This window comes from Echinococcus granulosus (assembly GCF_000524195.1).
Source record: "Echinococcus granulosus chromosome Unknown EG_S00025, whole genome shotgun sequence".
NCBI lineage: Eukaryota > Metazoa > Platyhelminthes > Cestoda > Cyclophyllidea > Taeniidae > Echinococcus > Echinococcus granulosus.
In genome coordinates, this window is record NW_020170405.1 from 732121 (window position 1) to 754676 (window position 22556).

The 22556-nt window shown below is 41.1% G+C and overlaps 2 protein-coding genes across 2 annotated transcripts; both read left to right on the plus strand. All coding sequences in view use genetic code 11, as the record gives it.

Moving 5' to 3' along the window:
* Window positions 1-362: 362 nt before the first annotated feature.
* EGR_04220 (Membrane-associated guanylate kinase, WW and PDZ domain-containing protein 2) lies at window positions 363-8708 on the plus strand (the record flags this gene model as incomplete). The annotated part of the gene is made up of 6 exons (XM_024493469.1): window positions 363-977; window positions 4917-5247; window positions 6916-7107; window positions 7472-7671; window positions 8131-8304; window positions 8562-8708. 6 exons carry the CDS (start codon window positions 363-365, stop codon window positions 8706-8708), a joined length of 1659 nt encoding a protein of 552 aa, XP_024352170.1.
* A 3115-nt stretch (window positions 8709-11823) lies between these two features.
* EGR_04221 (hypothetical protein) lies at window positions 11824-17267 on the plus strand (the record flags this gene model as incomplete). The annotated part of the gene is made up of 8 exons (XM_024493470.1): window positions 11824-11905; window positions 11970-12041; window positions 12116-13723; window positions 13802-13933; window positions 14877-15229; window positions 16083-16316; window positions 16388-16528; window positions 16599-17267. 8 exons carry the CDS (start codon window positions 11824-11826, stop codon window positions 17265-17267), a joined length of 3291 nt encoding a protein of 1096 aa, XP_024352171.1.
* Window positions 17268-22556: the final 5289 nt, after the last annotated feature.

The following is a 22556-nucleotide window of genomic DNA, read 5'->3' on the forward strand; positions in this document are numbered from 1 at the left end:
CCGCCTAGCGCGAACCAAAAGGAAGAGTTAAAAAAATAATCAAAGTATTACACATACGCAAAAAGCCTTTTATATACACAAATTCAAATTCCTGTAACAACAGATACACAATGTAATTAAAGAGGCGTGTGCATTGATTCCGGCTGTTTATTTCCAAGGTGTATTTATGATCCTTTAATTTGCGGTTGTAATATTACAGAACCTATTCATTTTATTGTAGGTTCATTTGAGCAAAACGTACATTTTAGATTTAGAAATTTGCAGGTAAAAGCATGTTCGATGCAGGCACTTTACGGCACACAAAGGTGGTTCATAGCTATGCTAGTTTAAAAAAAAACAACTCTAAAAGTATAAAGCCTTCAATGTTCAAAACACATATAACTATTCACCCATGCGATGAGTCACATTGTTGCATCATTTTCCGTCGCCGTTTGCATGGTGACTTGCCACCTTTTTGTGCATTCACCGAGGTGCTGCCTCGGGATTGGCTGTGCCATGCTTCGAGCAGCACTGGCCGGGCTGCTTACTTTGCGGCGCGCGATTGGCTGGATGCACTCCGCTACCTCCGCTGCGCAGCCCAACAATCGGCTGCTTCATTACTCATGATGCCTCTACTTCGTAGGAAGTTAATGAGATCCCCTTCTGTCCAGAAGGGTACTAACAGCGGTAAAGAAGTCGATATCCTGAGGAGTATCCAGATGCGTGGCATCGGATTAAGCGGACCCTGTAAGACACCCGATTTTGTGCCCGCTTCCATCTACCTCCGAGGGCAAAAATCAGACCAGGATATCGGGTTAGAAGACACAACGATGACAGACTCTCTGCTTGATTTTTCAACAGCACCGGCGTCAGCACCGTCGTCTCCAATCCGCATACCCAACGGCGGGACACATCTGGTTGATTTTGAAGTCAAATTACGAAGAGGGAGGAAGGGTCTTGGACTCCGATTAGTTGGAGGAGCAGAGGAAGGCACCCAGGTAAAAATGATTACATAATTTTGAAAACCTTTTATAAATCAAGTACTGTTTCGATATTCTTTTTCTTAATAAAATCTTGGAAATCCGGACTATTGCAAAATTGGATTAGAAAATTGAAAGGACCTGCATCAATTCCGACGTGAGTCAGAAGTGTAGCTAATTAGTGAAGCTTCAAGTACTTATTCTAACTTAAAGGCATGAGATCTTGCCGATGCACTGTAAGTAAAAGTGTTTTGGCGCCAGTTCTTGTATCACATGCTTGCTCTCAGTAAATTGGCGCGGTAGCAATTAGCCTGACAACTCTACACCTCTTTTACAGCGTGTATGCACTTGCATCCAAGGTCCTTTTGTTGCAGGCACCGATCTTTCCGCTCACACCTACTCAACTCAATTAGCAACGTTACATTGTCAAATAAGTTTCACAAACCATGCCTAATCTCTGAACTGAGGTCTTTAAAAATCTTTTCAGTTATTGAAACTAAGACTTTCCCCCAGCAAATAGCAGCATTATTAATTTCCCCTGCAAACTGCAAAGACCGTTCTACCTGCGTTTATTAACACTATCCCACACCCGTTTTATTTCGCCCTCGGACCTAATTTGTGCTAAAAGTTGGCCATTAGGAACTTACCCATTAAGTCAACTCAGAAACTGGATATGGGCGGATCCCCAGGCCCCAAGGGCGCAGTTGAGTCACTAGGCTAATGGTGACGCAGAATTTACCCTCTGGAGCACAGAGGATGACAGAGAAATTAAGGAGCGCATTTACAATACAAATACACAATCCTTTATTCTTTGGCAGTTGTGCAATGACATTTGCAGTTGGGGGAGGTTTGCTATTATACTCAGCGTCATAAAATTGTTAGTTTATAACAAACATGAAAAATGTTTACACCCAAAATGTAAACGACTGCTCAAACGAGAGCTCCCATCATCAAAATTATATGAACTTCGGCTCATCGAATTCTGTTTGATGCACAAATGGGATGTATGACTTACATAAATCACAATTGATGTGTCCGTTCTGCTAGAATATGTGTTACTGGTCAGCTAGCAGCTGTCTTCCCCACATCATAGCGAAACTAATGCACACCAATGATTAAATCTGCCAAAAGGCACAATGGCAAGGAATGGTAGCAATAATTTAGTGCTACAAGTTCTAAGGCCCAGACAACTAACACACATCATGCACTAATTGATACAGAATAAGTTTTATTACGTGATATTAATTAGTCAGAAATTGATTTGACATAGCGACGGGATTACAAAAATCCGCAGTTCATTAGGCCATCACACCCGTTTCTAACAGCAGAACTGACCTCTGTATTCTACCGGACATTACCACGTATTTTTACTTCCTTGTTTGTATTACAATTAATCTACGCAAAAATAAATTCCATATTTTTGCTTATTTTTCTTTTAGGCTATAAAAGCCACTAATTGCTAATGTATTCACACAAAGCCAAAATAAAGATTTACATCTGAAATCGCTGATTGGCTGGAAGTTGAGGTCAGATCACGGGTACACACGCTTCTCATTGGAGCATTTCCTCTTAGTAATCAATGCCAGTTTTCTCTTTGGAATCATCTTTAGCCCACTTTAAGACATAGACTGGCCGTTGTGAGAAGATTTATTGTGAAAAGAACAAATTTAAGGTTGCTGCTTGAGTGTAGATTCTGGCAATGACCCAAAACAGGGTAACCTAGCCTTGGGTCTGCGAGCGTTCATTGCTGACGTGGTGATTTTGGCAAGCAGTATCACATTACTGACTCATTTGAAGACAGCGCTGGTGGAGCTGTTCGTATTGAGGTCCACTGCCGAGATAATTAGAAAAATAGCGAGTGATGACTAGTTCTTTGAGTTGAGGCAGGGTCCCTTTCATCAGGCATAATAAGGAGAGATTATCTCGTGAGCTTAAACTAGGATGAGCACATCTGAGATCCTACTAATGTGAGCCATTTAGACAATGTAGGCGAGAAAAATAAAGACGGTAGGATATGAACCTATTTTGATTATACTACTGAGCCGCAAATCACTAAAAAGTGGGGGAAGGAAATTTCATCAGTAGTTTGCAAGCAGGCATCTCGTAAATTCAAAACCGCGCTTCTTTTTAAAAGAGGGTCTAATTGCTAAGTGGACAAGAAGGCGTTGTTGCTCGGTAATGTCTTCGCTGTCAAAAACAGTAGTTGAAAAATTTCCTAATTGGTTAAAGTTTTTTTTCTTTGCATACAGCATAATTCCAAGTTTTAAAACTGTGAGGCAGTGTGAATATCCGCTTGGTAAGTGTTTTCTTGACTTACTAGACCTTTTCCTGCCGTTGAATAGACACCTCCAAGAGCAAATAGGACGCCATTGTAATGTCACCCATACATGCGACTTGCTTAATTGTTTTTAGGCTCTAACATCAGCACCTCAAATGTCACAACCATGCACTGGTTCATGGTATCTTCAACATTATAGAGTTGGCATAGTCACCTTAACCGTCACGAAAAGTATAATTTCCTACGATTTATAGCACATACGCATGAAAGGACTTTGGGTTGGTGTGACATACACGAAAAGTATCCGATGAATTGGTTTCCCTTGGTGTTTGAAGCGTTTTTTAAGCACTGAACAGCTTCCGCAAGCTCAAGTGACAGGGACAATAATCTGAAGGAGTGGAGTTTTCTACAGCTCAAGATTTTTGCTCATTTGGGACTGTGACGCATGATGCTTTACTTCACAACTATCTTACTTCTTTCACCGGAAACGGGTAAACCGCTAGCCATCGTTTTATGAGCTAGTATGAGCTTATACCCAACTGATTCGTCAGGATTATAGGAACCTTCATAGTAGACGTTTATAATCACTATCACGCACGAACTTAATGCCGATCCAAGTGCCAATTTTTTTTCAGACAATCCGATATTAAGCATACCCTTTTGGGATATATTTATTATTCCAACTTCCGTGGCACGCATGCTTACCTGCCTAACTTAAAATACCCAAGTGACACCAACTGACACCTCGACAGCAAGCGTGTTGACCTCCTTTGAGAGTTTAGGAATTTGTTTAACTACACAATGTCTGATTTGAGGTAATTTTTCTTAAAAAACTGGTTTGTTTTTACCCCACTCTTAAATTCGCAGTTGAAGTTTGAACCTTCACTTTGTAGACTTGAGATTATCATTATCATTATCAACCCGAATTCACAAAATAAAACGCTTTTTAGTTGACACTGACTTTAAATTGGGGCTTTAGTAGTTTCATTAAAGGGGTCATTGTTTAAGGCTGTGGCCCTCCTCAATGCATTTCCCTGCCGCTATTGGCTGCATCGGTTGGAACCTTTCTAGCTTTAGAAATTCACCAGTCGCATTTGTGAGAATTCTCTTTAGGAGTTGGGATGAGCTTTTTCAACTACTCCAGTCAATCAGTTAAAACCATAGAGCTAAGGATTTGAGGAAACGTATCTCAAAAAATGCAAGGTAGTTTAGAGAAGTTCAAAGGCATCTGTATTTGCTTTTTAACAAACAGTAAGGTGTAATTCCTAAAAAACATGTTGTGTTTTTTGAATCTGAAATGTTTCTACTACCTTATCATGCATAAAATTAGGTCTTGTTTGGACTGAAGTGTTAGGTGATAAGATTTAGAGCCGGTAAGTTGCAAGACTTGTTTAAGGCTGGCAAAGACGCTGTTTGAATAATTAGTGGAATCGCTTTGATTCAATGGAAGCCCACTTAAGTAAATTAACGAAACATTAAGAAAGTATGATTCATTGTCTCCTCAAGGGCATACTCAAGATTTTTAACCATCCAACGATATATTCGTGTGGCTTGGTTAATGCACCGTGCTATCAATAGCGAAATTACACTTGATGTGGGTTGAGATCGAGAGTTCGTAATCCCATAGTCAATTTTTGAATGGATATTGACGTCAATGTTTGCCTCCCCGATTGCCATAGGTGCATGTAGGAGCTATCACCCCGGGTGGACCAGCAGAACTCAGCGGTCAAATTTTTCCCGGAGATCAGCTAGTCGCCATCAATGGAGTTTCCGTTCTTGGAGCCACTCATACTGGCGTTGTCCACCTTCTCAACGTCACCTCTCGCAGTCCTTCGGGAAATTTTCCCTCCAACACCACAATCACTCTCTCTTTTCGGGGTTATCGATCTAACCCGACCTCATTTGGCAATGGCTCCTCCATGGAACACATTGACTCAATTCAGGCTTACTCACCCCTCCGTCAATACTCTTTTAGGCGGTCTTGTAGTGAAGATTCCTCTATCAACTTATGTGAGTATGTGCAAAAGCCTATTCCATGTTTGGCCTTCTTGTAGGTGCACATGAGTGCCGTCAAATATGGCATTTATTGGGAGAAAATAGGGTGGACCGGGATTAACTTAGGTGGTTTTGCCGTCACAATAAAATGGTTTTGAAACGTTTCAGCATCTTCAATTCTATCAAGTGGACAAAATTCACCCTTTCACCGATCCCTTGGTACCACCCCCAAACCGGGCACAGCGTCTACGATTTACAAAGTTCAGCTTCAAAGAAGAGCCAACGAGAGCTTTGGGTTTGCTATTAATTGCTCCCTGAGCCCCAAGAGAGGATGGCATATTGGTAAGTTAAATAAAACCAGCTTTCTGGAAGTGTGAAAGCTAAAAGAAGCACGAACTAGTGAGTAATGACCCATTAAATGGAATGATTATGCTGGAGTTTCGGGGAATACGTATTTCTAAAGTACTGGGTACTCCTAGGAGTAATTCTAAGTAGATAACTGCATGTCCCTTACATACTTAGCCTGTACTCAGCGTGTCAACGTTATGAGGAGTTAGATTTGGCTATCACTTAATTACTAGCCAACTAATCTTACTTCCAGCCAAAAGTAAACAATAACAAGCCTTTTGGCTGGTCAGAAATTGTTTCACAATGATAATGAAATCCTAGAAAAGTCGAAAGTCCTGCGAAACTTGCAATCAGAGACAGCGGAAAAAAATGACAGTTTAAAAGCTACCAACTAACCGCATCTACTGACCATATTACGGCACCGCAACCGTCATGGCGTAGCATCAGAATTCGCTTCGAACATTGTTTCCGGGACGGCTGAGGCCATGCCCTCTAAACCAACTCATACTATCACGCCAGCGCAAATACGACTACAAAACCATTTTATTTATAACATAATGCACCGTTAAAATTGTTATCCGTGGAATTTTGTCGTAACTTAATTAATCTTCTTGTAGTCTGCTAAGTCTCTTAGCAGTTCAGGACCTTTTAATTTTATGCTCATCACAAAGGATGCCACCGTGGTAGTACTGGAATGAGTAGCAAGTGGCAAGTTGGTCCCATCAATGATTGTCGACACAGATGCATATTGGTCTAGGCGCCATTAATTAGGATGCCAGGCGACAGGAGTTTGCTTTTTACGCCACGGATATCATTCAAAGGCTTACAGCTGTTTGATGATGGGACAATTAGCAGGAGTATGTTGTTAATCAGCGTAAAAGTTCCGAAGACAGCTTTTGATCTGTCATTAAACATCCCTGCCATGATGGTTTCTATCTCACAGCAGTAATTTGTAAATGTTCAGTTTGTATGACACCTAATAATGGACAACCAAGGCACGATCTTGCTTGAAATTGTACAACAGCATGATTTTTTAGGGAAAAGCTGAACACAATCTATAGCAAACTTTTATAGTCATGTAACGTTGACATACACTGGAGGCAAGCTATCCTTAGGTGGTTCTATGGCACTGATAAATCTTTAACAAAAGCATTCCAGCTATTATTTAAATGAGTTGATAAGTGCGCAACCTAGCAGATAACAATTAAAGGAACTTGATTAATTTCCCATTCCTTAAAGGCCTTTTTCCCCATAGACGGAAAAATTCCAGTTTAATAACAACATTCTACGCAATACTCAATTTCTGAGATTCGTTGCTTTTTTTTCATTGACAAGGTGCAATTACCCCGGGTGGACCAGCCGACAGGAGTAAGCAGTTGCACGTTGGTGACAAAATCACCGAAATGAACGGATATCCGTTGGCGCTGCAGTCACACGCCGATGTGGTGGAACAGCTCTGCACAAAGCACCACCGTCTGGAGCTTATAGTGGAGCGACAACAAGCTAGAAAAGTATTCCAAATTCCCGGTAGTTACTGATCAAGATCGAATCTTGTTTTGGTTAAATCTTCTTCTCAATGACCATGTAAAAGTACTCGTTTCATCTGGAAACGGTTTTATTCTCAGTCATAACAGCCAATGCATTATTTTAAGAGCTATTTATAGGTAAAAAGGCGCTCATCTTAAATAGTATTCCTTCAGTAAATAACGAGTTGTATTTAACCATTAGAGGTGAATAGACTCAGCTCATATAAATTATTATAAAGGGCTTGGTAGCCAAAAAGAAAAAAGTTCGGGAGATTTTACAGTTTTACATTAAACATAAAGGAACTAGAACCTCATTAACTATTTCATTGGATTTAGTTTTGGTTGCACTCTGCATTTTCTGTTAGCCGAGGAGGCCGATATATGCCAAAAGTCTGCATGGTGGGCGACTTACTGTTATCATATTTTACTAGTTCTAGATGCCAATGATAATACTATGCTAGCTAGATGGTCAGAAAGCCGATCAAACGAGCGTCGAAAGCAACAACAACCAAGCTTTCTTGAACCCGTACCAGAAGCTCTTGATTCTTCCTGGAATTCTCGAACTGTAGGTCTAATTAGTTTCTACTGATGTCGGCATAAGTAGCCTTTTTAAAATGACAAACAAAAATTACAAATTTATTCCCAAATTTCATCCAAATACTTTTTATTGCAAATTCGGTTGGTCAAATAGCTTAGAATGTGTGAAACCTTGCTTGGAAAAATTAATTGCTCCAAATGAACGACCTGAACTTAAAAAATAATGGTGTTTGTGCGAAGCGCTTTAAGAAAATGTCCACTGAGAATAGCCCCTTTTGCTAATCCAGCAACTCTCCAGAACCCAGACTAAAGAATATCCATGAAGACTTCTATGTGGATTTTTAGAAAGTCCTTACATGTACAGAAGTCTGGTCACTACATTTGTGAATGTTTATGACCTGTTCACCTCAGGTTTCGGCTTGCATGGTATAAGCATGTACTTGAAATTAAGGTCAAATACAATTCTATGAAATTGTTATCATTGCAGCCTTCCCCACTAAGCTGCAATTTAAAAGAATCAGGATGCTACGCCGTGGATTTGACAGCGGATGAGCGAGGATTTGGTTTTTCTTTGCGCATGAGTCAGGGCCTTCACCGAGGCACTATGACCATACTGCATATTGAGAAAGGAGGTCCCGCATTTCGTGACGGGAAAATGCAGGTGAATCTTATTGTAACACGCTTTACCGCTAATTTTTTCTATTACCTAATTTTGCTCTATCAATTAGTTAGTCGGTCTATCTGTCTGTCAATCAATCCATCCATCCACCCACCCACCCATCCACCTATATTATCCATCTGTGTACGCTTTCTCACAGAATTATTCATTTCTCACTCTTCTGTGCCTAGTAGATCTATTCATTTGGCCTTTTAGTATTTTAACCCATGTTATTCCAAATATTGCGAGTTTTGTTTTAGGTTGGTGATGAAGTTCTGGAGATAAACGGGACTCCAACAGAATCCCTGACATACACACAGGCGGCTAAAGTAGTCAAATATGGTGGAGAACATATTCATCTAAAATTGCAGCGTGTGAACACACGCATCTACGACCTGTCTGTTTGACTCGAATTTACAAGCAACCAAACTGTACATATTACATTAAATTAGTATAGGCGACTTTTACATTGGTCTTTTCTGTTCCTCAATCCTAAACAATACGTTTAATCTTACGTTAACTAAAATCCTATCACAGGGTTTCGTATCCGCATTGAATGTAAAAGAAGTCATGGCTGAGAAGTGATCCAATGTGATAGGTATTGTACCGAGATTTCTCTACTTTTATGTCTGAAGGCTCGTGTTAATTGCAAAATTTAGCACCATTGACAACCCCTTAGCCTTAAACAACCGTGGAAGTCGAATCACCGGAAACCAAAAGTACTTAAATAATAACACTACGATGCAGTGGCATACAGCATGACGCCACACAGACCTCAATGTTTCAAATTGTCATACCGTTGTATTGGTAAAAAGGAGAAGGTTGATTCTAAAATTGTTATCCGAGAAACTGGCCAATTCTCATTTTAACAAGGAGCCTTCAACGCATGCTTAGTAGTCAATATTACTAGTTAGGGTTTGGTGATGCTTCGTAAGAAGCAAGTTTAGTGCGCCGATTACTTTTCGTGGCAATCTAACTTAAAAATGACTTCAATTTAACTAATAATAGCGACAATTCTCAGGGGCTTTCATCCTGACCTCGATCTTCCCTTTCATTGCCATTTTAATCATCTTCACCTCCTGATATAGAAGATGTTCCACATTTTTGTATTCCATTCATCAATCACCATTTAAGGGATGTTTTCTTTACTAAGGAGAATCTAGCTCATTAATTTGTTGCTAACTACGGTGATGAATGCTTCTAAAGTGGATGGTATGCAAAATTAGGCACCGCATTCTGTGCTATTCGGCTGTCACAATTTATTCAAACATACCTAAAGGATGCGTTGTAGAATTTCACACTTGCGTTAAACCTTGCAAATATGGTTATGGAAAAGACGTCTAGGCACATTTGGCATTGCTAAAGCAATGACAAGTAAAGAGATCTTCAGAAAGAGGGAGAATTCGCCATCATGGAATGTCAACGACTAGAATCCGCATGTGACCTACGATGTCATAGGCGATCTTGTCGCATAGGTCCAAATTTCTTCCTCTTCGAAAGTAATGCTAGTCTGTAAAACCACTCTACTGCTACCACCACAGTCCACTTCATACTAATTCGCAAAGCCTAAAGAGTAGCTATTATTACAAAAGCCTTAGATACATACTTATGTAAGCAGAGGTGAAAGAGATAAACGCCAAATCCGTCACAATTATTTGATACTTATGACAGTTTGCTTGAATAAGCGGGCTCATGATCCTTCACAGGTTGTGCCTCAGCTCTATGGTGCGGCCCATGGTCATGCTAATAGTCTCCAAGCTCCTCCGCATGCTAGTAATGCGCGTTCTTCCATACCACTGCCTTATTACGAAATCAGGAAGGACGTGAGGCGCTGTGAACAGTAGGGATGAAGTCATCCCAGCTGTAGGCGAGATTTGAAAATGAGATTTAAGGCCATTAATGTCGATGTTTTGACAAATGCGAAGTCAATGCGATATTGTATTACCCCAAGACTTCCCTAAAGATGAAAAAAGACAATACTCGAGCATTATATATATATTCTGCACAGAGAAGGTATTTAGGCCACAGGCATGGCCCGAAGGCCATCCCACCCGGGGTTGTACAAGGCAAAGTTGAAAGCAACTCCTCGCCAATACTGAGAGATAAACAACCATCGTATTACAATATCATCAACTACTTATGCTTAATAAGAGGCAAGAAGGAGAACCGAGCGGCCAACGCTAGCCTGTGCATTACCGTCAGGTGCCATGGCCCTGAGATTTCCCTCCTGTTTGCATATTGTTACGATGATGCACGAATAATAAATTACTTACTGTTCTATTCGTACTTGTCAGTTGGGGACTACTAGGAATAACATAAGTCAAAAATGTTGAACTTAGCTGCCCAAAAATTATTAATTTTAAAGCAGGAAATTCTTGGGAAAATAATTACTTAATTTTTAAGAATCGACATTTTTGACACTAACTGTTTTGTTTAAATTTGTTGTTCCGGTGAGCATTTTTCATACTTACAAGGTTCAACTCTGTTCGTTTAAATTCGCCCTGCGTTTTGTGTGTGGGTTAGCTACTGTGTTTCCCACATTGCTTACCTTAAAGGGCAGGAAAATGGAAGGGTCTATTCGTCCGAATGGGAGTGAAGTAAGTGCCAAAAAGTTGTTAACTCAAGTTTCCTGTGTCAAAAATATGGTTATGGTCGAAAGTGGACTGACACCTTGTGACTTATTAAATCAACCCCACATTTGTGAACTACATTTTTCATGGGATTAATATTCGTAGGCGTATGTCACGCACCGTAGTTTTATATATTTGTGCAACTTTCTTGGCAGTCTGCTGTTTGATTATATTTGATTAATGACCACCCAGTCTTAAGTGTGTCGTTTCTATCGTCCTACGTCTCTGTTATGGGTTATAGACTTTGTAGAAAAGGTCACCATGAAACAGCGGCATGCATGTGTTTGTCCATTATCGAGTACTCCGAATCAGCTACCAAGTTTTTGCTTTCGTTGTTGATTTGTCATCAACCACGAGAAATGTGGCTTGCTGGGTATAACCTTTGGATCCTGACTTTAGGCCGTTTGGACTTTACATTACTTTTATCCTCAGGACATCCTCAGATGTGGGCGATGTCATAGACTATGTAGGAGTGTGAAAGAGAGAATTTTGCACGCCCAGCTGGCCCATAAAATCGATCGGATGCCGTACCCCTGCTTAGAATGTGGAATCGCTGGCTATCAAAGCCGAAGTCGTCTCCGAAATCATATGCATAATAAATGTCCGGGGCAAGGCTGGGAAACCCGTTTTGAAGCCAATGGTGATATCCGAATGAGTAAGCACCTTATTAATAAGATCGTTCTAAGCAATTTCGAAAATATCGACAACTAGTTCTAGCCTAATTGTTTCATGCTCCTCGGTTTCAGAATCGTTGATCTTTTTCCTAGGTGTCATTTTATTGGCAAAATAGTTCTTTCTGGTACTGTCTGATTGTGACTGTTTATTAGAATTAGAGGTGGATTTGCCCCAAGGCAGATGCTCTCGAAGAACCTCCATTCAAGTGGGAGAAGCTATGTTGAAGGTGGCTTCAAATTTCGATCCCTTGTCAAATGGCAAGGTCCAGAGAAGGACTTCTACGTCCACGCCTTCAGGAGGTATTCTTGTCATTTTTGTCTCATTTTCTTTTCTTGTGTCTATGAAATAATTTTGTGCCTTTAGATCAGAATCCTCAATTGAGCAAACTTCGTCGTTCTTCGTTGCGCTATGCTCAATCGGAAGACCTGACCAACGGTAATGCTTGGATGTTAGTTACACTGATTTCTGTTTCTGATCATCCAAGATACTATTTAGCCGTTTCGTTATAGATCAACACGAGATTTATGAAGGTTTCTCTTCAAAACTTTTCTCTAAAGAAGAAACTTCTGTCAATCCTCCTTCCGAGGTGTCGTCATCCCATGAGTCTCTCCCGATTAGTGTTCGCATGTCAACAAGAATGCGGACGATGACATCTTCTGAGCAGAAACGAATGAAGGACGCGGAAAATTCTAGTCTGGTTCCTCTTGGTCAATTGAGTGTTAAGATGCTTAAAGGTGGAACCAAACGTTCGCCTAAATCGGGAAGGAAGGATGCGTTGAGTAATTTGGTAATTTCAAGTGGAAACAGGTCGTTGACTGCCTCAATGGAATTGAAAAAAAAATCGACTTCCCTTAAAAACGCAAAATTGGATTCTGCGCGTAGCCCAAAAAAATTTCGTCCGATCGCTATCAAGGCCGCTGAATCTACGGTTGGTGCATCTGGGAATTCGCGTGCTTTGGTCGAACTTACAACTGGTCCTGGGTCCTTGAATACGTCATATACTCCCCGAAAGTCCAGTAAATTACATGCGGACCCCAGTAAGTCTCGTAAATCTACTACTAATGCATCAAAACAATTACCTCATTCACATGACTCTTCAATCAATCATGCATCATTGAATGTTTCTCTGGACTCAAAAAAATCGCGCTCGAATGTTGATGTGAGGAGTGAGTCTGTAGAAAGAAAAAGGGAGGGATCCGCAAAATTGAAAACGAATAGCTCGGTTATTCATCGCAGGATAAACCAAATTCGTGCATGCAAGAAAGTGGTTCCAAACGATTTGTCTGTGAATAAGGATATCCCGTTTGGGAACGCCGCTCATCATGCGAATTTTACGGAGTCAGTTTCCCACAAATTTGTTGGAAATGTGTCCCGTAGCGGTACTGACAATCAATCATCAACTGAGCAAAGTGGTACTTTTCGTAAAGTGGAAAAGGAAATCTCGACTGCAGGAACTGCGGGAGTTTTTTCTTCAAATGCTTCGCCTTCACTGGAGTTGCTGGAACAGTTGACCAAAAGGTCATCGAGAAAATTGGCGGCGGAGTTAAGTAACACTGACTGCAAGAAGCGTAATAAAGCCGCAAATTTGGGGAGTGATTCAATTGCCCTAAGAAATCAGCCATCCGCGTTGAAAAGTTTTGTTGTCATTGGAGGGAAGAAGGGCCTCGGCGCATCATCCTCATCTCAAACTACGGTCATGCTTGCCAATAATCAAAGAGAGACCCTCAAGTCAGTTAGAGTTTCTAAATCGTCCCTTCCTACACTTTTGAAAGCGTTGGTCAAGGTGGAAACGATAACAGATAAGTCGAAGATTAACAGTAATTCCGGGATTACGTCTACGGAAGGGGTGGTGAAGTCTATCGAAATAAAGTCGGATGAGCTCACGTCCGAGCCGAAATCTTCCACGAATGAAATCGTTCTCAATGATGATGTAGAGGCGGTGTCTGCAATGCGGAATCGGTGCGATGTTGCTCAGACGAGCAAATCAGATTTATCTGAAGCATCTGCAGACGACAAACGTCTGGAATTGATGCTCTTGCAGGAAGCCTTGGGGGTGGATGAGATGTCGAGGTTGCCGAAACGTTCGACGCCTGTTAAACCTACTGGGTCCACTACCGGTGGGTCACTGATATTATTGCACTCCTTATCGCAGCATGATTTGTGTGGGATTTGTGTTTTTACATTTACCTTTGTAGAAACTTGTGTTAAAAGTACGGAGTGGATGGGGGTGTCAACGGCAGGAAAGCTAAACGATGGTTCACACACTGCTTCATTGAAATCATCCCCCAAGTCCCCAGTTGCTAGTTCGAGGGGCTCTCCTAGCAAATGTATGCTTTTTCAAAATTATTATTTTAGCTGTGTTTTCGACTTGTCTTAGCTGGCACAGCGCTAATTTAGGACTCCATGTCTGCGTGATGTACAGGTTCGCCTTAGTTCCCTCCACCCTAATGCTGTGCTTTTAAGGTTAATGATAGTTTTGGAGGTTTACTAGGATTAGCGATGACAATGCGTGCCATTTCCACAACACCGTGTCAAATATTGAAGCTGTCTGCACCATGGAAAATTTTGATTTCATGCTAGTGTTATTAGCTTGTATTTACAATGAATCACAAAAGGTGGTAAAATTGAGTCTCCTATCGATTCATCTCAGTAAAATATAACACCTGGTCTGTGTATTCCATGAATCGCTCCTTTTAGAGCACAAGCGTTTTTGAATTTGAAAAATGGGTAAGTCTGGATGGAAATAATCATGTGCTCTTTTAACATACAGAGCATTAATAATCAGTTTTTCTCTCGAATAGGTAAAATGAAGCTAAAAAGGAGCGTTTGTCATCTGGTAGTTCATCCCACCTTTTGCTTATCTCGTTTCTAAATTTCTATTTCCACTTTTTTGTCGTTAAATGTGCTCTTAGATCGGGTTTGCATATGATGCAAACCATTTTATCGGTGATAACTTTTTGCTTTGATAGGTTTGTGTCATTTGTAGGGATATGAGCAAGCTAAACCAGTTTTGGTCTGGTGTTTTCATTTAGATATGACTCGACAGTTTCGGGAAATTAAATGCTTAGTCTTTTGGGATCTGTTCTGGATTACGTAGCTGCAGCTCACAGTTTTGCTTGAACTGTGATATTCCTCTTGTGCTACAATTCATGCTTAAACCTAATCACTTTTTGGGATTTAATGATCCCTAAATCTACGTAGCTCTGTTGACAATCAGTAATGCCTACACTGGCATAAGAGTAAAGTCAAGCCTCGTATTATTCTTCGCAGCCAAGAATTCGGCGTTGAAGCCGACGTCAACCACAGCTGGTGCAGTGGCTACGCCAGCGTCGATTACTGCATCGACCAGCACGGTATCAATCGTCACCACTACAACTTCACCGGCGGGAAAGGTAGCTCTCGTGGACTGGGACTGCTTCATTGCCAAAGACCCACGCAAAGCGCGCTGCAACAGTGTCAGTATTACCAACCCTGCTACCGCTGCCACTCATTATTCCACCAAATCGCCACCCCATCCCTCCATCAAATCGATCACAACCACGAACCGCAGTCCCAAGAGTCCTACCTTCCAAACTACCGAACGTCGTCCTCCTTACCAGCCAAAAAAAAGTCCCGCTGATGAGGTTGGTGTGATCTTGCTCATAACTGGCAGCGTGATGCCTGATAGAAAGGTTTCAGCGTTTTTTTGTGCTCTTAGTCAATGCTAAATATTATCTGATTTGGTAATTTCGGCTACAATTTTTTACAACTTGCCATTGCACATTTTCATCGTATTTTTACTCCTTTGAAAGAAGCACCAATTGCCTAATAATGAGGGGAATTGTTTGATTTTCCCGACCTCCTTGACTCGTGGCGTAGTAGGTCTTGCAAAGCAGTTGCTTAAGTGAAACGAACTAGTGGATGCCATTTAGTTTATTTTTTATCATGATTTGGGTAGAGTCGCGCGTCTTTTAGTGGGAATTAGCTCGACACCATTCATCCAGCACCCGTAGAATTTTCATGATTAGCGTCATACTATGTGGCGCCCCGATTGTCTTCTTTAAGCTCACACGTCACAAATGTATGACATGTTTAAGGTAAAATGAATTGAAGCGGAGGGGAAGAACGGAATGGATACAAAATGTACCATGTCAGAACAATAAAAGAAACCTTGGGTACGGTGGCTGCTTTTTCTTTGAGATTTTGGTAGCAAGTGCCAAGAACTGGTATGTCCACACCTACCAAACAGTAGTTTCAAATTCTACATTGTGCCCAAGCGAAGCGGTCAGACCTTTATTTTACTTATTCATTTTTACAATTCCGAAATGGACTGACTTCATCTTGGAATAGTGCGATCGCGTTGTCCTACTTGTGTGGCCATCTTAATCTGGCCACTGATGCCTTTGGAGCCGTGGCAACCGGCCAGTACCTAATGTATTGTTATTGCGGTTGTACTTCTACTGATTATTGTTGAGTAAAACTAAAAAATCTTTGTAGGACTCAACGTCACTCTCGAGCAAGAGGCAGGTCACTGGCGATGTTAGTTCTGACAACTGTCGCCCATGTCGGGCTCTTTTCTGCAACCCTTCCACCCTTGAATCGGTGCAATTATTTGCTGAGGAAAGAAGTGCAGAATGTGCGACGACCTCGAAGCTTAGTAAAGAGTTTTCTCCAAAACTTGATTCTACCTCATTGCTGGATTCATCTCCTCCGACAAATGGCGATGGGAAGGTATCTCTAGCTTTTCATGGCCAACTCGTTTAATTCCTTATGCCTTCAAGCTGTGATATTTTCCCTTTTAGCTTGTTGAACCCAAGGCCTCTGATATTACTACTCGTTCTTCAAGCGGCATGAGTGATAGAGTATGCGGTAAAGGAAATGAGACTGCAGCTAAAAATCTGGTTTCATCTCTTCCCGTTCATGATAACAGCGATTCCAATTCAGTGAGTGGTCATTTGCTTAGAACGTTTCTTCTAGTGAACTCGCTAAGCATTACTATTTGCTGGTCTTTAGGAAGCGACTGCTCCGGCCGTTAATAATAGTCAGGATCTACTAATTTCTCCTATTGACAATCGTGACGTTGAGAGCAATCAAACGCTTCGGAAACGCTTACGGCCACGCAAATCTATTGACTACTTTGAGTCAGCGAAAAGGGTAAACAAAAAGGTGAAGATGGAGGAGGTGGAGAACAAACTGGTTTCGAATGACGAGGATACGAAGCTGAATGGAGCTTGGAAAGACGAAGATGATGAGGAGGAGGTGAATCAGGAAAAGAATAAAAGGAAGGGTAAACACATGACCACGCACTGTTGCCCGGTCTGTCGGCTGACCGGATTCGCAACGTTGGCGGAGCTTAAGGTGCATCGAAAGATCTCGTGCCGAAGGAAGTTAAAACCGAGACGTTTAAATGAACACAGTATTGTGTGGTACTGTCCTGGCTGTCCGACAACGCAGGGCCCCTTTGAATCGGCTGCGGCTCTGCTCAAGCATTTGCCCACCTGCCGAACAAAGAAATTGGGCGGTGGAAGGGTCAAGGCCAACCATCCCGCACTTTCCATCGGTCCCCTCTGCCCGTCTACCCTCTTTGGTCCCTCCACCACTTTCGGATGCTCTATCTGCGGTGTCATTGTCGCCTCCGAGTCGCGGTTGGATCAGCACCGTAGGGATGAGCACAATTATTAAAACCTGCTTCTGGGTCCTCACACACACGGGTGAACCAAATCTGTATATATATATGTATAGGAGTTTGTTTTTTCTGCTATAAACACGCGCAAAGTTCGCGTGTGCATGAATGTTTTGATGAGGCAGCTGTTTGTATTTACAACTTTTTAAAATTTTTGCATTGTTTTGTGGGAGGTTATTAAAGATGTCAGTAGCGTTGCTTCATCCGTTTTCGCTTAGTTTGGGCGTTCCAGACGAATACGGAGTTTTAGTCTGCGTTGTATTGAAGTTATAGAAATTTTAGTGTGGGAATCCTATTTCAAGCTTGAAAAATGCCCCTGATTTCCCGATTAGGGCTTTGGTTGACACTCTCACTGCAAATTGGTTGATTGTGTCTATCATGGAAAATAATGTGAGGGCCGGGGTAGATCATGTTTAGTTTTTAATTAAGAAAAAAATGATGAGGTAGGGGAAAAGGAGATGGATTTCTTAACTTTGTCAGGCGGAAGTGACATTTCAGGATGCTGAAAACTGTTACTTTTGCGTTGACATTGGATGTTTCCTCATTAGTGGGTGAGTTAAAAGTCTCCCCAAACTGTTCGCGTTGACTTGAAAAGCAACTCCGCAGCTCAAGCTTGCTACTTGAGGAGTGGCTGACTACGGTTTCCAAACATGTTCTGCCATGTCCCAGAAGAGACACTGTCTGGCACTTAATCAAGGCGATCCCTGCACCATCAGCGTAGACTTTTATGGCAGTGAAGGGAGCTGGGCCTCCATTGTGGTCTCTGCATTCTTTGTGCTCAAGATTGTAAGGTCATCGACATTTATCAAAGGGTGATCAATGCAAAGCCCCCTCATCACTTTTTGCCCAACATCTTTCTGATGGACACTATTCCACCATAGTCGACTGATTAGCCTAGCGGTGGGGCTCACCTTGTCGACCTGCTTCAAATCGAGGAGAAATTGCGTCATGAGTAGCTTGGAATAGGCCCGTTTGCTTCCACCACTTCTCAAAATCACATTCCGGTCTTCCACGTTACCCACTTCCAGAACCCAGCTTATCAAGACTGAAATCTCAACTCATCCTCGGTAGACCATGAGTTACCATAGTTGCATTTACCTCTTGCAGGCCCAATTCCTGATGTAACTCATTCGTAATCGGTAATTTGAAAAATTGCCTTTTGAGATTAGTGCGAATAGAATGGTAAACATGGCGTGCCTGAATCCACCGACTTCGTAATTAAAACGATAGGGAAGGAAATGCTCTTTCATAAATATTTGTTCCCATGTACGATTCTTTGTGAATTCCGACATCGACATGTTGTGCATCGCGAAATCCCCTCCCCTTGTGGACTTGAAAAAAAAGTTTTAAAATCTAAAAATGGTGCTTAGTTACCCAAACCACTGAAACCCTCCTCCATTCTCATGGAAGGGTAATAATGCCTACCTCATTACAGAGTATTTGATTTTGCTTGAGCATTAAATCAGTAAAGCAGGAAGTTTCCGTAGCGTAAACCTTGCAAATCATTTTAACTAACATCTAGCTTATCCTTGCCTTCACTGGTGGTAAAACATCCTGTCCAACGTGTCGAGTATTTGCCTTAGCATCCTTCAGTAGATGGATCGCTAGATGGACACCCTTATGTTTATGGCCTACCGACGGGATGGGGCACTTTGACGATCACAATCCAATGTCGCACATACATTAGCATTACCATCACTACTGTTTGAAATGCAGGTGTAGGGGACGCAGTGATCCATACCGAACGCTGCGTGGTTGAAAGTGGTCCTAACTTGTTGAGGTTAAGGTCTGTTTATTCCTCATTATTAATAATTAAGATGGCTTTAACGTGCCTTCATGCGTTAACTTTGCTTCTACTCTGGTGTTACTATATGCTACTACGTAGCCAAAGTATTGACGGTTCTGCCAGTCCTAGCTTTAAGTTTCTTGAAGTGACTTGAGCTTGACAGTCTACTTGGCCACCAACTATGTCAGTCGGGGCAATCGGAGACTGTTCACGGGACCTGCATTTGAGGCGATCGTATACAGTTGTAGATCGTAAGTAGCTCGCATTACTATTGGATTACCAATGAATTTTACCCCCAAACTTTAATCAGATATCCGCCGTTAACCCAGAGCAATCTCCTCCTCCATCCGGATCAAAAATTCAAGGAAAGAATCCGGGAGATTCTTTTCATTGCTGTTGGTTTTCTACTTACTGACGCGCTTTTTTTCACTCACCAGTAGGTTTTGTGTCCTTTTTGGTGAATTCATTTCGTTGAGTACATTCAAAAGAAAAAAATAATAATAACTGTGGTTTTGATTTTAGACTTAATTATTTACCAATCTGGTAAACTTAGAAATCAGCGTCGAGTTGACTGTCGTGCTTCCAAACAGAATAATCATGAGACAGGGACTCTAATACGAAATCCCATTTTCCAAATCCTATGAGGAAGTCGAGGGCACGCCGTGTGGTTACGTGACTATCGGTTGATTGTCGAAGTCGCGAGATGATTGCATTTTTGGTAAATTTATAAAGTTTTGATTACCTTTTCCCTCACAGTGACTACTAGCACACTTAAGGTTCCTCTGTTCGTGATGTTGACCAATTAGGAGGATAAAAAAAGGGCCCATGTTGCGATCCTTTCTATAGTGTTCGGGAATTGGTCACGGAAATGCAAACACCCCGAGAATCGAATCATGATGAACTCTGCCGCTAGGTTACACTCGCTGCGCCAACCAGGACTACCCCGCCAAATCTAATGGATAACCTTTTGAGCTACATTTAAGTTCCTGAAGAGGCGACACCCAAAGGGGGGCATTCATGTTTCCGTCGAATTGTTTCAGGTGAAGCGAATAAAAGCTTACATCCCTAAGATCTACAATTAGCAAGAGATATCCTTAACTGAGGCGCATCATCCTTTGGCGATGTTTGTCTGCGCCTACTAATTTGTCTCCACAAACCTGCTGGCGGGTGAAAAGCACGGTCAGCTGTAATTGGATAACCAAAAATTCGGTTTTCTCTTTTCCACTTAATCGACAAATTGGCTACGCTTCACGAAAACTGACGTTACACAAAGGAGGTAAATTCAAATTTCTCGTGTTTGACTTCTTCGAAACGTGATATTTTGTTAAAGCATACTTTAAAAATTGACGTTGGGTATGCCATAATGATATAAAACAATAACTGAAATTAAGCTATTTTGTAATTATTCGAAATTTTTTCCGAAAACGCTCAAGGTAAAGACATTTATAAGTCCACTGTCCACGACCAGGTATGGTATACATAGTTCAAATCCTTTTACTTCACTTTTAGTGTAGTGGAGATGGTCTGGCTAACTGCTATTGTTATTACGCCTAATACAACGCAAAAGAACTCAGACTTTAAACTCCGTCTTGCACGGTGGAAATGTGTAATTCAAATGGTTATTCGTGGAACACGTGAAAAATCAGTGAGGTAGTTTGAATCCACTAGTCCGTAATAATGTTATAAAACCATTCGATCAATTCGCAAACAAAATTAATGTCACCCACTTTTACTGAAGAATGGTCCAGCGATAACTTCATTTTATTTTCATTTATGTAATCTCATCAAAAAGCATATCTACGTACGGAAGTGTATTAGCTCCGCACCAAATGTTTGGGCCAGCTACTAAAGTGGCACGCGACTGATGGGTTTGGGGGAGGGAAGTTAAGAAGTGGGATAGTGGAAAGGACTTTCGCCTGTTTTTCGTAATACCACACAATAAAGAGATGCTGTATTATCCAGTGCATATTTAAGCCTATACGCTTACTAATATTAAATCCCATCTTCATTTCATGTTACTCTCCTCATGCATTCTTTACGTAATCGTTTCAGAGCGATAAAGACCTTTTCACATCTGAATGATACACATTTATGAAGGTTTGATCAGAAATTAAGGGAAGGTTACTTTGTTAAAGGGAAAGGATGTATTTCTATGCTTCCTTAAGGGAAACGTGATTGTCTCATCAAATAAAACAAAAATCTACCTGGACCTGACGCAAAAAAGGATGTTGAAAATAGTTTGCAGTATTTTCTAGAAATTAGGATTTCCCCTTTGCGCAACCATTCTAAGCTTTGGCAAAGTGTAAGAAGCCTTAATGAAAAGTGGGTAATGCTTTTTATGGTCTTCTTTCTACCCACGGCTACCTAAAAACCGTCCCCTCTTCCGTTCATCAATCACAACATAAAATTATTTCTCATCTAGCCTCCTTATAAAATTTAATTAATAAAACCCCACAGTTCCCAAAAGCAAATTTTAATTATTCCGATAATTTATCAACAGGTTTTATACACTCTGCTAATTTGGTTTGATCGTGATTTTGACGCTCCTATTTTTCTATTAAGCACGACGCCTCGCACTTAGGCATCTTGGAGGGTATTGAGAGTGAAGCATCAAAGTTTAAGGCGATGCTGCAGAAGGAAGTGGAGTGAGGAGGACATAGTAATGCAGCAGTCTTATGCGACCCAATGCCTTTTCGTACTGCCAAATTGCGAGTAATTTTTTTGCCGATGGAGGGAGTGACGCTGAGGACGAAATTATGCTGTTGTTGTTGTTGTTGTTTGTGGAGAAAGTGCGTGTTACGTTAAATTTTATCTTGACATTAATGATTGTTGCTGTGCAATTTTGAACCCATTGAGGAGTGATGTAGAGATGTGCTCTCCTGCTCTGTTTCACTACACACACTCTCCCACTTGGGAGATAAAAGTGTAACGGAAAAAAAAACAATGTTTCCCGATAAAATCGTAGAAGTGTAATTTTGTCAACTCTCGAACGGAAAAAATTGTAACTTTAGTTAAGTCAAAAATTTGTTGTCTTTTAAAGATGTTTAACTAAGTGATGCGTGCCAATGAAAAATGTGAAAGAAGGATTTTGACTTATCTAAATATACATTAAAGGAAAAAGTCCTACTTCTGTGCAGTCAGGACCTGCAAACTGGATTAAATAATGATCCATCGACCAATTATTTCTTTCAAACCGGACTTCATTTGGAGAAGTTAACCAAAATTTGGGGTTCTACAGGCAGAATACGAAATACAACTTCCTCTCCAGGTGTTATTTAGGTCAGAATAGACGGGAGATGGCGAATATACCATTGTTTGACGATATCGCTAGGCGTGTATCACAGACAAATTAAGGCGATACAAAATGATACGGTATTTGATTTCAAAACGAAGAAAATCGACTCGGATGAATACTACTTTCGTAAAATCTTCCATTACATAGATTGCGTTTTCAAATGCACTAAGTTGACATGACGCTTTTTTGACGGTACAACATAGAGGG